The following is a 10,813-nucleotide window of genomic DNA, read 5'->3' on the forward strand; positions in this document are numbered from 1 at the left end:
AAAGGCTCGTCTGAGCTCGAAGGCGACGGAGCAACCACCGCAGCCGAGCTCCTTCTGAATTGGATCTGGAGGAAAGCCTCAGATATTCCAGAGCCAGCCCACAGCCCTTAATCCTGTGTGACGTGTTTTTACGGTAACCACACGAAGCTTAAACACACAAGGTGGAACCAAGTCTCTGGGTATAATGGTTCCTCTGATAATTAAAATCCTTCTGCACATAAATATGCACTTTACATTAAAATGATAATAATAATAATGGTAATAACATACTTTGTTTTTACTCAATTTATTTAATATTGTTTCTCTCCAATTGCATCATAAGCATTTTTAAAATCCTTTGTTTAATACACAATTTGTTTTATTCTATTAAACCTTAATGTTATCTCATTGTGGAAAGACTTGTTTATTGCTGTTTCCTTATTGCCAGTCTTGTTTTGTAAATTTTGGATGATAAAGTTTATTTTATAAAAGCTTTTATTTACTTGTCGTGTAAATGTATAATTTATAATATATAATATAGGCCTCTTCTCGTTTTTAAAATATTTGACTCAAATCGAACAGTAAACGCAGTGATCTTTTATCTTCAATGCACAACGTCCTATTATTTTGAAGGGTTTCGGCACAAGGGTCCCAAAACTACATTACCCACAACGCAGCAGTGATCTCTGATTGGCTGGTAAGTGACCGTCGTCATGTGACGTAATCTAAAGGCGCGCGGGAAACTGACGGGTGTCTCTTCGCTCGTGTGTTTGTTTGTAACTTTCAAAACTCTGGATTTCTCTCAGTTTAACTTTTATTTAACGTTTTATTTCGGTGACATATAACACGTTGGAAGGAGCAGGAGCTGGAGGAGCAGGAGCAGGAGGAGCAGGAGGAGCAGGAGCAGAAGGAGCAGCAGCAGCAGCAGGAGGAGCAGGACCAGGAGCAGGAGGATGTCAGCCCTGTCACAACACCCGGGATACGAGGAGGAGAAGCTGCAGGAGGTCCGGGAGCAGCTGCCCTGCAGAGAGAACCAGGCCGGGCTGCTGCTCTCCCTCCTCGGGCAGGTACAGCCACACATGTCCGCTCAGCCGCTGGGAACATCCGTGTCAGGCAGGAAACAGTCAATTACAGCATTTACTAATATACTAGGTAGTTATGTTATATAGGACATGTTTATGTTTTGTTTTTTTTAATGAACACAATAGCTGTTAAAGTCTGAAAAATATTCATTTAAGGTATTTAAAAGTCAATTAAAGCATTTACAAATACCCTAGGTGTTTTAAAATATAGCTTTAAGTAATAATGTTACTTATAATATGTTTGGATGTGGATCCCCAACTAAATTAAATAAGTAATTTCTTGGCCCATGTACCATCCTTCCATCAAGTTTTGTGGAAATCCATTCAGAAGTAATAACTTAACCAAGTGTTATGAATAGAGGACAGAAGAAAATATAAGAGACCTAACCAAACAAACCGATTTGTCCCCACAGCCGCAGCAGTACAGTTATCCTTCCATCTTCATCTACGGTCATCGGGCTTCGGGGAAAAGTCACGTGATGCACGTTCTGCTGAAGGAACTAGAGGTGAGAGTCAGATTCAGTGTCTTCAGTCCGTCCACATGGTCAATGATAGGACCTGGTATGTGAATGTGGGAGGTTGTGAGAACAGGAAAGTCCTTGAAAATCTGACTTCCTCTTTTTCTTTGTGTGAATTAAACATAAAGATTCTCACTGATGCTTCACACTCTCCACAGATATCAAACTGATTGTCTTCATTCCCCCTCTTGTCCTGCAGCTGCCTCACGCCACCGTCAGCTGTGTGGAGTGCGTCTCCAACTCGCTGCTGTTCGAGCAGGTGCTGCTGTCCCTCTTCGGCTCCGAGGCGGCCGCGCTGCTCCCCCGCACCCCCTCGCTGTCCGACTTCGTACGCATCTACAGGCAGCAGTGCTCCCAGTCTCCTGCCACACAGACGAGATACATCGTGAGCGACGTGCACTTCACATCCAACCAGAAAAAATACTGATGTTTGCACGATTATGTGATAAGTAGTTACAGCACATGCAAAGAGCAGCAACGAGGATGACGTGTGTTTAATTCATCATTATTTGCATTTTAAAGTGCAAAAAACACAATAAAACGCCCATTGAAACGTTTTATTTTCTCGAGTATAACATACACGTGTATTTTTCAGGTGATGGAAAAAGCCGAGCTGCTGAGAGACGCCGACGCCAATCTCCTCCCCGCCCTCCTGCGTCTTCAGGAGCTGGTGAGCTCTTTTGTCTTATCCATCAAGTCGAGCCACTTTATTGTTGTCGTACTGTGAGGATGATGAAGAGGGACTGGAAGAGCTTATTTTATGATGGATGACCTTGAGCTGAGTGTGTGTGTGTGTGTGCACATCCTTCATAAAGCTGTTAGATGGAAAGAAAGGATGGCAGCCAGTCACAGGTTTTTAATTAAACACAACCACGAGTAAAAAAAAACGCAGGTGATTATTTGTGTGAAATCTGAGTGTTCTCTGGTGGATTGCGGGCGTTAAGAGGATTCTGTCTTTCTTTAATTTAATTTGCCTTAAGTGCCACCACTCAGGGTTGAAAGGCTGATCAAGGATTTTTGTGTCTCTAGTGTATTTTATATATTTATTTTATTATTCCGGCCTCGACTAAAAGGTCAACAAGGAGACTTTTGTGAATATATTTTATTATAGAGACAGAAAGGACCTTTTGTCCATCACTTCTTTTTGTACAACCCCTGTCATCATTAGTATTGCTCCTCTTTTTCAACCATGAAGTTTGAGAACTTGACCGTCTCTCTTCACTCTCTCAGAATCTGTCCTGCATGCGAGGGACGTCCATCAACCGCCATAGATTGAATGAATAATGTGTGAAACACTGTCATTCTTCCAGTCGCGTGCACAGATCCCGTTGCTCTAATCACAATGAAACTTATCTGATCTTAACTACGTGTATCTGTCCTTCAGGTTGAGGACAACGTTACCGTCATCTTGCTCAGTGAAATCTCCTGGGACAAGTTCAGACCCAACACGGGTTGTTTTGAGCCGCTTCTGCTCCATTTCCCCGACTACAGTAAAGGTATAAACGTCCTCACAGGTGCATCAGCCAGCGCCATGAGTAACTCTCACTGCGCTGCATAGTGATGATGCACACTTGGCAGATGCAGTGTGTGATGTGCGATCTGTACCTGTGAGTTTGTTCCAACACTTGAGGCAGCGGCTGTGAGGAGGAGTCGTGCATTAACAAAACACCACTGTTTGAATTCATGTGCTTGATATGTGAGAATTTGTTTGTGGAGAGAATAACTTCTGTTTTCACGTCTGCACAATCTAATCTCAGTGTGTGTCCCTCCTTCCCAGGCGAGCTGCAGCAGATCTTATCACAGGACAGACATCCTTCATATTCAGCCGAGTTTTACTCGTCCTACGTCAACATCCTGCTGGGAGTCTTTTTCTCGGTGTGTCGGGACCTCAGAGAGCTTCGCCATCTGGTCAGAGACACACACACACACGCACACGCACACACACGTTTCTATGTCAGTGAGGATTTTTCACTGTTTTGATTTTCTTTCAGGCTTGCATCATTGATTTCTCTTTTTTCCTTCTTTTCCAATAGGCTGCCCTCAACTTTTCGAAGTACTGCGAGCCATTGGCAGAAGGGAAAGGTAATCCATAAAGAGGAGTTTCCTTTTGTCTGACAGCTGATCAATATTTAAAAGTGTCTTATTTTACCTTCTTCCTCTTTGTGGCTTGTAAAGAGGGATTGTTGTTTTTAAGAACTTCTCATGAATAGACACGGAGCAACATAATCATTTATAAAATCACTTGTCAATAAAGTTGCTTTCTTTTTTGTGTTTAGTGAAAGAGACGGACACACACAAGCTGTGGAGAAACATCGAGCCTCATTTGAAAAAAGCCATGCAGACGGTGTATATACGAGAAGTGTCCAGGTATTTCAGATTGAACTTGCTTTTCTCATTTCACCAGCGACACGTGGTGATTGTTGCTCTGCTCATCATGTTGTGTTGTCTGGGTTCAGTCTTCAGTGGGAGCAGATGCAGCAAATGGAAGAGAAGGAAGCTGGAGCCTTGAGAGGTAAGAACACACACACGGACCACACCCTGAACATCGTGCATCGCTGTTTCATGGGTGTCTATCGGCTCCAGCTCTGATTGGCTGTGATGTAAACCTTAGAGAGTTTGGTGAGAGAGCTTCTCCTGGTTTGAGCGGCTCGTACTTAAGCTGCTTTCAGACGTGCACTGAACTCCAGATAATCTCCTGAAAGTATCTGGAGGGGCTGCATGTCAGTTCCTGTCAGCCCCCTCCTGTAAAAACTAACCCTAACCCCACCACAGTAAAACCCCATGAAGGTCATTTCATTTACTGGACAGGTTTACACACAATTAAAATGCATATACCTGGTTTATTTGGTGTTCAAGGTTATTTCCTTCTTCCTTCAGGTTTATCTGCCCACACTCACGTTGAGCTGCCATATTACTCAAAGTTCCTGCTGATCGCTGCCTACCTGGCATCCTATAACCCTGCCCGAGCAGACAAGCGCTTCTTCCTCAAGGTGGGACATTTTTCTCTTTTATATAGATGACAGGACGTCAGGGGGGGGAGAGATGAGGGATGACACGCAACAAAGGTCCTCAGTCAAACTGAACCAAGGCCTTTTTTACTGACGTCTGCAGCTTACACACATTGCAGATGGCAGAAGTGTCTCTTGCAATTTGTTGATGCAGTAAACTGGTTTGAAGTACGACATTTGTTTTAATTTATTCAAGAAGAGAGGAAATGTTGCAGATTGTGTGAGACTTCATCCGTGCAAATCGCGGGTCAGAGGACAGACAGTTGTACAGATTTGATTGGGCTAAAGAGAACTTGATTTATGTGAACGTTTTTGATTTCCTTCTTTTCTTCCCGACAGCACGCCGGCAAAATCAAAAAAACGAACTTCCTGAAGAAAAATGAAAAGGTGATCTACACACAATACACCTGTTATTCTCAGTTCCTCTCACCTCACATGTAACTTATCATAAAATAAATATCTTCCAGACTAGCAACCATCTACTTGGACCCAAGCCGTTCCCTCTGGACCGCCTGCTCGCCATCTTCTACAGCGTGGTGGACAGCCGAGTCGCCCCCACCGCCAGTATCTTCTCCCAGGTGAGAGTCTAATGTGCTGCTACGAGCAATGTTTAGAAAACGCTCCTACTCTTGACCCCTGCACTTCAGGACAAATTAACATTCACCCTTTTGTCACTTTGGTCGACCGCTGCTCTGACGTGAACATGAAACTGAATTCCACCCTCGAGGTTCTAATCTCTCTCCACTATTGTGCCTCCTGCTGTGAGCTGTACGAAGCCTCGTGTGGCTGCATCATAATATTAAAAATCATTTACTTTCATTCTTTTCCTCCCATTTGCCTAACGAACAAAGGAAAGTGAACATTAACTGTATGAACAAGGGTTTCAAATGATCATTTTATACATTTCTAGGCACAAATGTTGTAATATTTTCTGTTTAATCGAGTCTAATGACCAAAGCGTCCCACATGAGAGTTTTCTACCCAAATGGTCATGAGTTCTGGGATCTGTGGCCAAAGGCTGATCTAATTATGGCCCGAGCATGAAATGGTTTCGAAAACTGGGCTCGACCCATATGGGTGACTGTCTGACGTCTGTTTTAATGAGTCTGCATCAAAGTGGGAGGGAGCTGTGTTTTCAAGAAGTGGAACAGAGACATATCTTGGTTGCCCTCTCTCCCACGTTTAGATCTCCTCTCTGGTGACCCTACAGCTGCTGTCTCAGGTCAGTCACGACGACCAGCTCGACGCCCCCAAGTACAAATGTGCCGTTTCTTTGGACTTCATCCGTGCCATATCCAGGTGTGTGCTCCTCTTTGTTTATTCACATGATTTAAACTGACCTTTTACAGAGTTTTTCTCCACTGACAATGTTCCCATTGTGATTTATCTTCCAGGACAGTGAACTTTGAAATTGTCAAGTATCTGTATGACTTCCTGTGAGCCTGCGGTGAGCAGACGAGAGGCGACACGCTGTGACAGTTAGATGAGACTGATTTCTCTACATGAGAACACGCTTAAGGACACACAGGACAATTCATCCAATCATGTTGCTGCCCCCTGGTGGTTGTTACACAAACTTTTTCCTGTAGAGTTTCTGTGCCTCGCATGTTAAATATTTGCATTTGTACAAAAAATAAATTTATTGTAAAATTGACTTTATCTTGGTTAAGTTTTGTCAATAGAATTATTTTTTTGCTCTTTATTCATAGGATATTTCCAAACAGATTTAGATTTTCAAGGTCACATGAGATGGTAAAAATCCTTAAAGTTATCACAGCTCGTAAATGTAAATCAATCTTGATAAAGATTCTTGAGTTGACTTCTTATCAATATCCTCAGAGTTTAAATGTTGTTTCTGTCAATACGGTGCGTCACACTGATTTACACACGTTCACTGCTTATGTTAAGTGTTTGTCTTTATTGTACAAATAATCAGAATCGGAAAAAAGTCTGCAGTGGTTTAACAAAAGGCTCCAGTCGAGCACAGCCAACAAACAGAAAGCTAATCTATAACTGAATCTATGTTTATGATGAACAGGAAGTGAATCATTCAGCCAGAGAAACACACAAGACACAAAACCGCAGGTCAGCATTATTTGCTTTTTGCAGCGTCTATAATTGTTTCCATTTTTTTCATAGAAAGTAAATTTATTTATTTCAAAATGTTTTTAAACCCTCCAGAAACTTTTTCATCTATTCCTGCTACTGTCCATCCTGTGAACCCCACAGGCGCTAACGGGTAAATAGAGATTTGAGTAATCTGATGCAGAGGGACTCAGAAAAATAAAGATAGAAACAAAGATTTGAACTCATTGCTGAGAGCGTGTAGTTGCTGCTCTCCTCCACTATCTTCCTCTCTGATCCCTGGTGGGTGTCTGAGGGTAAGTGGGCCGAGTCAGAGGTCGTCTCTGACGCCAGTGTGGCCTCGGGAGAACTCGCCATCGTTACTCATGGACAATGACGGGTTGGCAAAGGTTGACTAAGTCATTCAGATGCATATAAAGTGCATGTGTATCACTTTATTTTTTTACATTAACGAAAAAGGTTAGCGTAACACCAGCATCATATTAAACTGGATTCAATCTTAATAGAAATCTCAGTCTGTGAATGATTTTTTTTTAACCAGAGGCGACGACGCACTGAAGCTCTCGGGTCACATCCCGGTTTAGGTCGAGGTCGTAGGAGCGGACGGATCCTACACGCTGTGCCGCCTGCTGTGGATCATGGCCATGATGTGGGTGAGGTCCAGACTCTTCATCATCACCTCCATGAATTCGTTGTCAGTGCGAGCGCCGGCCACAAACTCATCCAAGGAGAGTTCGCCTTCAGAAAAACAGATCCACAGATATTACAATTTTAAGTTTGTATAAACACAATATACGTGATATCATATTTCCTGACTCAGAGGACACCAAGTGGACTGTCCACACACTCGCACACACAGACACTCACCGTCTCCATTTATATCAATCCTGTCAAACACACTGTTGGTGAAATCCTCTGCGGATAGATCCTGACTTTCAATTCCATTGATGGCACGAATGGCCTGTGGGAAACAACCATAAAAAGAATAAAACCAGTCCTGAAGAAGCCCAGAGGAAACAAGGAGTGAAAGATGCAGGACGTCTGCTCCACCTTTATGATGTTGAGGAGCTCGTGTCTGTCGATGCAGCCGTTTCCGTCCACATCATAAAGTTTGAAGTACCAGCGCAGCTTGTGCTCCATCTTTCCTCGCATCACCAGACTCAGCGCTGCCACGTACTCCAGGAAGTCTATGTAGCCGTCCTGCAGGAGCAAACGGGACGTGAGATGTGTGCTCTGCTTTTATCAAAAACATCAGTGATTAATGTGGGACCGTCCACTTATTTTGCAAAAGTGACACATCAGATCCTCTTCATCTCAGAGACCAGCTGTGTGAGTGAAATTCAGATGTTCCAGGCTGGAGGATTATCTCCAGGGACTCTGTGTCTGAACATGGGCAACAATCTTAGCATCAAAGCATTGTCTCACGGATAATCTCACTGTTTATATCATGCATGAAGATTATACCCTGGCTTTTTACCTGAGCCGGGGGGGGGGGGGGGGGGGACTAAATATAGATTCGCAGCTTCTCAGACGGACATCCTGTGATGACCCTGACATGTGCACCTTCTTAATTCAACTGGGATCCGAGGGGCGAAGTGGAACAAGGCCGCACTGTCGTGGGAGGTCGCTGCCACACTTTGACCTTTCAAAGATGCCAAATATGATAAATATCTTTGCCTCTCTGAGTTTTAGAGATGTAATTTTTAACTGTGATTGACCCTTTTCAGTAATTTCTGACATAATCATTAGCTGCAGATCGTATCAATTTGTTTGTGAGCACCATTAAACAAAAACTCTGTGACAGATTAACACTAAACTCAGTGGGAGGATGAGGTGTGAGTCAGGGAAGAACCCTTGAAAATTTGATGCAGATTTTATTTTCACAGATCGATTCGTTGACATTTTAATTTATTTCTTCATTTATGTATTTTCTCTCTGTTTCTTTCTGATTTATTCCAATTTACCTCTAAAAGTTTTCCCTCTGCACCCATAGTGGAGACCTTCTTGAATTGAACTCATGCATCTCACCTTGTTCATATCAAATGTGCGGAACATCTGCTCGATGTAGTCGTTGGCCTCCTGGTCCAAACCGCGCAGCCCGAAGAACTGCTTGAACTCGTGCAGGGTGAGCTGACCTGAGGGGCACTCGATCATGAACTTCTTGTACCAGAGGTGCATCTCCACGGCCTGCAGGTCGTCCACGGTGCTTCCAGTGGTGTTTCCCATCGCTCCGCAGGCAAAGTATCCGGCGTCTCCTGCAGCTGCTGCACAAACCCTGTCGGCCCGATTGGTCTACTGTGAAGCGAAGGGTGCTCCCTCTTCACAGTCACACAACAGTGGGACTCAGGGTGGCAGCGGGTGGGGGCCTTTTGTAGGTGACTGTGTGTGGAGGTTGAGTCGGCACACCCTCCTCTGTGTCCTCAGGTCTAATCGCCGGCTGTAATCCAGACGAACATGCAGATGATCGGCTTAATGGCCCCATTAACAGGGCAGGTTGACTGGTGCACCTCTGGTTCCCCTGAGATGTGCTGACAGACACTGGGCAGCTTTCATCGCTCACGTGGAGACGCAGCCGTGCATCTGATTCACTTTGCTCAGCAGCTGATTGGTGCAGCTTTAATGCTCTTAGTGAAGACAAAAGATAACAAGGAGAGGGTGAGGTGAGGGGTAGCTGCAACATGCAACTTCACCACTAGATGTCACTAAATTCTACACACTGAACCTTTAAAGATGACATCCGGGGAAAGTTCAGACCCAACTCTGCGAACTTCTTCCACAGGTCATGTCTGAATATGACATGAAGACGTCCCCTTGGACTCTGTGACTTGTTTTCAAAGAAAAAAAAATGACTAAACAGTTTTGTAGAGAAATTTATTTGGATATTAGAGTATGAAACCAGTTATGGCTGATTAGTACAATAACTGAACAAAGATTACAGCTTGCATTTTTGAAACATATACAAAACGATGAAGAATTCCCTTTAGTCTCAGAGGGAATACGAGAAAATATGTGAAATTAAATCTCATTTCTTGCACAGGATTCCTTTGGTATAATAATCTTGACATATGCTTGAATTTGTGTTTGTTGATTTCAGCAGCTGAAATAGTGAAGTAATACCAGTATGTTCATGTCAGTGCTTACGTTGCATTCTGAATGCACTTACATTTAAAATACAATGATCAATACAAAAGTAAAAATGAAAAACTTTACATTAGTAAATGCAGCTGCGGGTCACTTTAAAGCAACATGCCACTTTTCACGATGCCATTTCTCACACTGACGTCAGAACACATTCTAATTAATGTCATTCACAGATAAAGCAGCATGCGTCTCCACTGCCAAGTCAGAATAAAAGATGCCCATCACAGGCACAGGTTGAAAAATACATTTAGCTGTTCTCAGACCTGTCTGTTTGATTGTGAACAAGATGGCACAAAAAGTACTGGATAGATTTCCACAAAACTATGAGGAAAGATGTGATATGGGTCAGGGAAGAACCTGATACATTCTGGTCTGAATCTGGTTTAGGGAGCAAATCCAGGAATGATATATTTTTTCACTTTCTTTAACTTTGAGAGATACGCTGTTTTTGAATTTTCATTGATTTCTCAGAGAATAATTAATGGGTCTGGTTGAAAATATCAGACATCTTTAGGCTGTACAAATAATAAAAAAAGGATTTAGTGGCTTTAAATGTGGTTTCATGAGGGGAGTGTTGGGCCTTGGTAGTGGTTTGTACCTTAATGAATTTGTGTAGTGTTAAATCTAGTGTGATAACTGTGAAATGGTATAAATTATGCTTCCGTAGTGTTAAACCTAATCTGGTTCGGGTTACCCTGTCATATCAACAGGTACGAGGGATGAATGACTTCATCTAACAAAGAGCTTCAATGTTTTCCAACATTTTGAAAGAGCTTTTGCTGACGATAACACAAATATAAAAATGTTTAAGGCTAGTAAGATTATTTTACAAATGTTATAAGCGCTTAAAAAAGTAAAAAGGTTCACACTTCAGTAAGGCCTCATTTTTCTCTTTCATCTTGCGTTTTTTCTCCCATTGATTTCCAAATGTGGTCCCAGTCACCACTGGTGGTTGTCAGTTTGCAGATATGAAGTTATGATGCACACTGTGGCTGCGTGT

General features: G+C 42.9%; 2 protein-coding genes across 2 annotated transcripts; one reads left to right on the top strand and one right to left on the bottom strand.

The window, feature by feature from the left end:
* Positions 1 to 932: 932 nt before the first annotated feature.
* On the top strand, positions 933 to 6,188 carry orc5 (origin recognition complex, subunit 5). Its single transcript, XM_061079223.1, has 14 exons — positions 933 to 1,046; positions 1,475 to 1,567; positions 1,779 to 1,964; positions 2,175 to 2,249; positions 2,964 to 3,075; positions 3,357 to 3,487; positions 3,613 to 3,661; positions 3,856 to 3,946; positions 4,036 to 4,091; positions 4,457 to 4,569; positions 4,927 to 4,974; positions 5,055 to 5,165; positions 5,774 to 5,886; positions 5,982 to 6,188. The coding sequence occupies exons 1-14, from the start codon at positions 933 to 935 to the stop codon at positions 6,025 to 6,027; spliced, it is 1,338 nt and encodes a 445-aa protein (XP_060935206.1). The 3' UTR covers positions 6,028 to 6,188.
* Positions 6,189 to 7,282: 1,094 nt separating this feature from the next.
* Positions 7,283 to 8,898, bottom strand: guca1a (guanylate cyclase activator 1A). Its single transcript, XM_061077411.1, has 4 exons — positions 8,701 to 8,898; positions 7,723 to 7,872; positions 7,540 to 7,633; positions 7,283 to 7,410 (listed from the first exon to the last, which is right to left on the bottom strand). The coding sequence occupies exons 1-4, from the start codon at positions 8,896 to 8,898 to the stop codon at positions 7,283 to 7,285; spliced, it is 570 nt and encodes a 189-aa protein (XP_060933394.1).
* Positions 8,899 to 10,813: the final 1,915 nt, after the last annotated feature.

The sequence above is a fragment of the Limanda limanda genome, chromosome 1 (assembly GCF_963576545.1).
Source record: "Limanda limanda chromosome 1, fLimLim1.1, whole genome shotgun sequence".
In the NCBI taxonomy this organism is placed as follows: domain Eukaryota; kingdom Metazoa; phylum Chordata; class Actinopteri; order Pleuronectiformes; family Pleuronectidae; genus Limanda; species Limanda limanda.

Excerpts from the sequence above, each read along its gene's own strand:
- guca1a (XM_061077411.1), bottom strand. The coding sequence starts at position 8,898 with ATGGGAAACACCACTGGAAGCACCGTGGACGACCTGCAGGCCGTGGAG. Across the intron at positions 7,873-8,700 it reads GCACATTTGATATGAACAAG|GACGGCTACATAGACTTCCT; the intron begins GTGAGATGCATG and ends TTGCTCCTGCAG. Across the intron at positions 7,411-7,539 it reads GATTGATATAAATGGAGACG|GCGAACTCTCCTTGGATGAG; the intron begins GTGAGTGTCTGT and ends GTTTTTCTGAAG.
- orc5 (XM_061079223.1), top strand. The coding sequence starts at position 933 with ATGTCAGCCCTGTCACAACACCCGGGATACGAGGAGGAGAAGCTGCAG. Across the intron at positions 1,568-1,778 it reads TTCTGCTGAAGGAACTAGAG|CTGCCTCACGCCACCGTCAG; the intron begins GTGAGAGTCAGA and ends CTTGTCCTGCAG. Across the intron at positions 4,092-4,456 it reads GGAAGCTGGAGCCTTGAGAG|GTTTATCTGCCCACACTCAC; the intron begins GTAAGAACACAC and ends TTCTTCCTTCAG.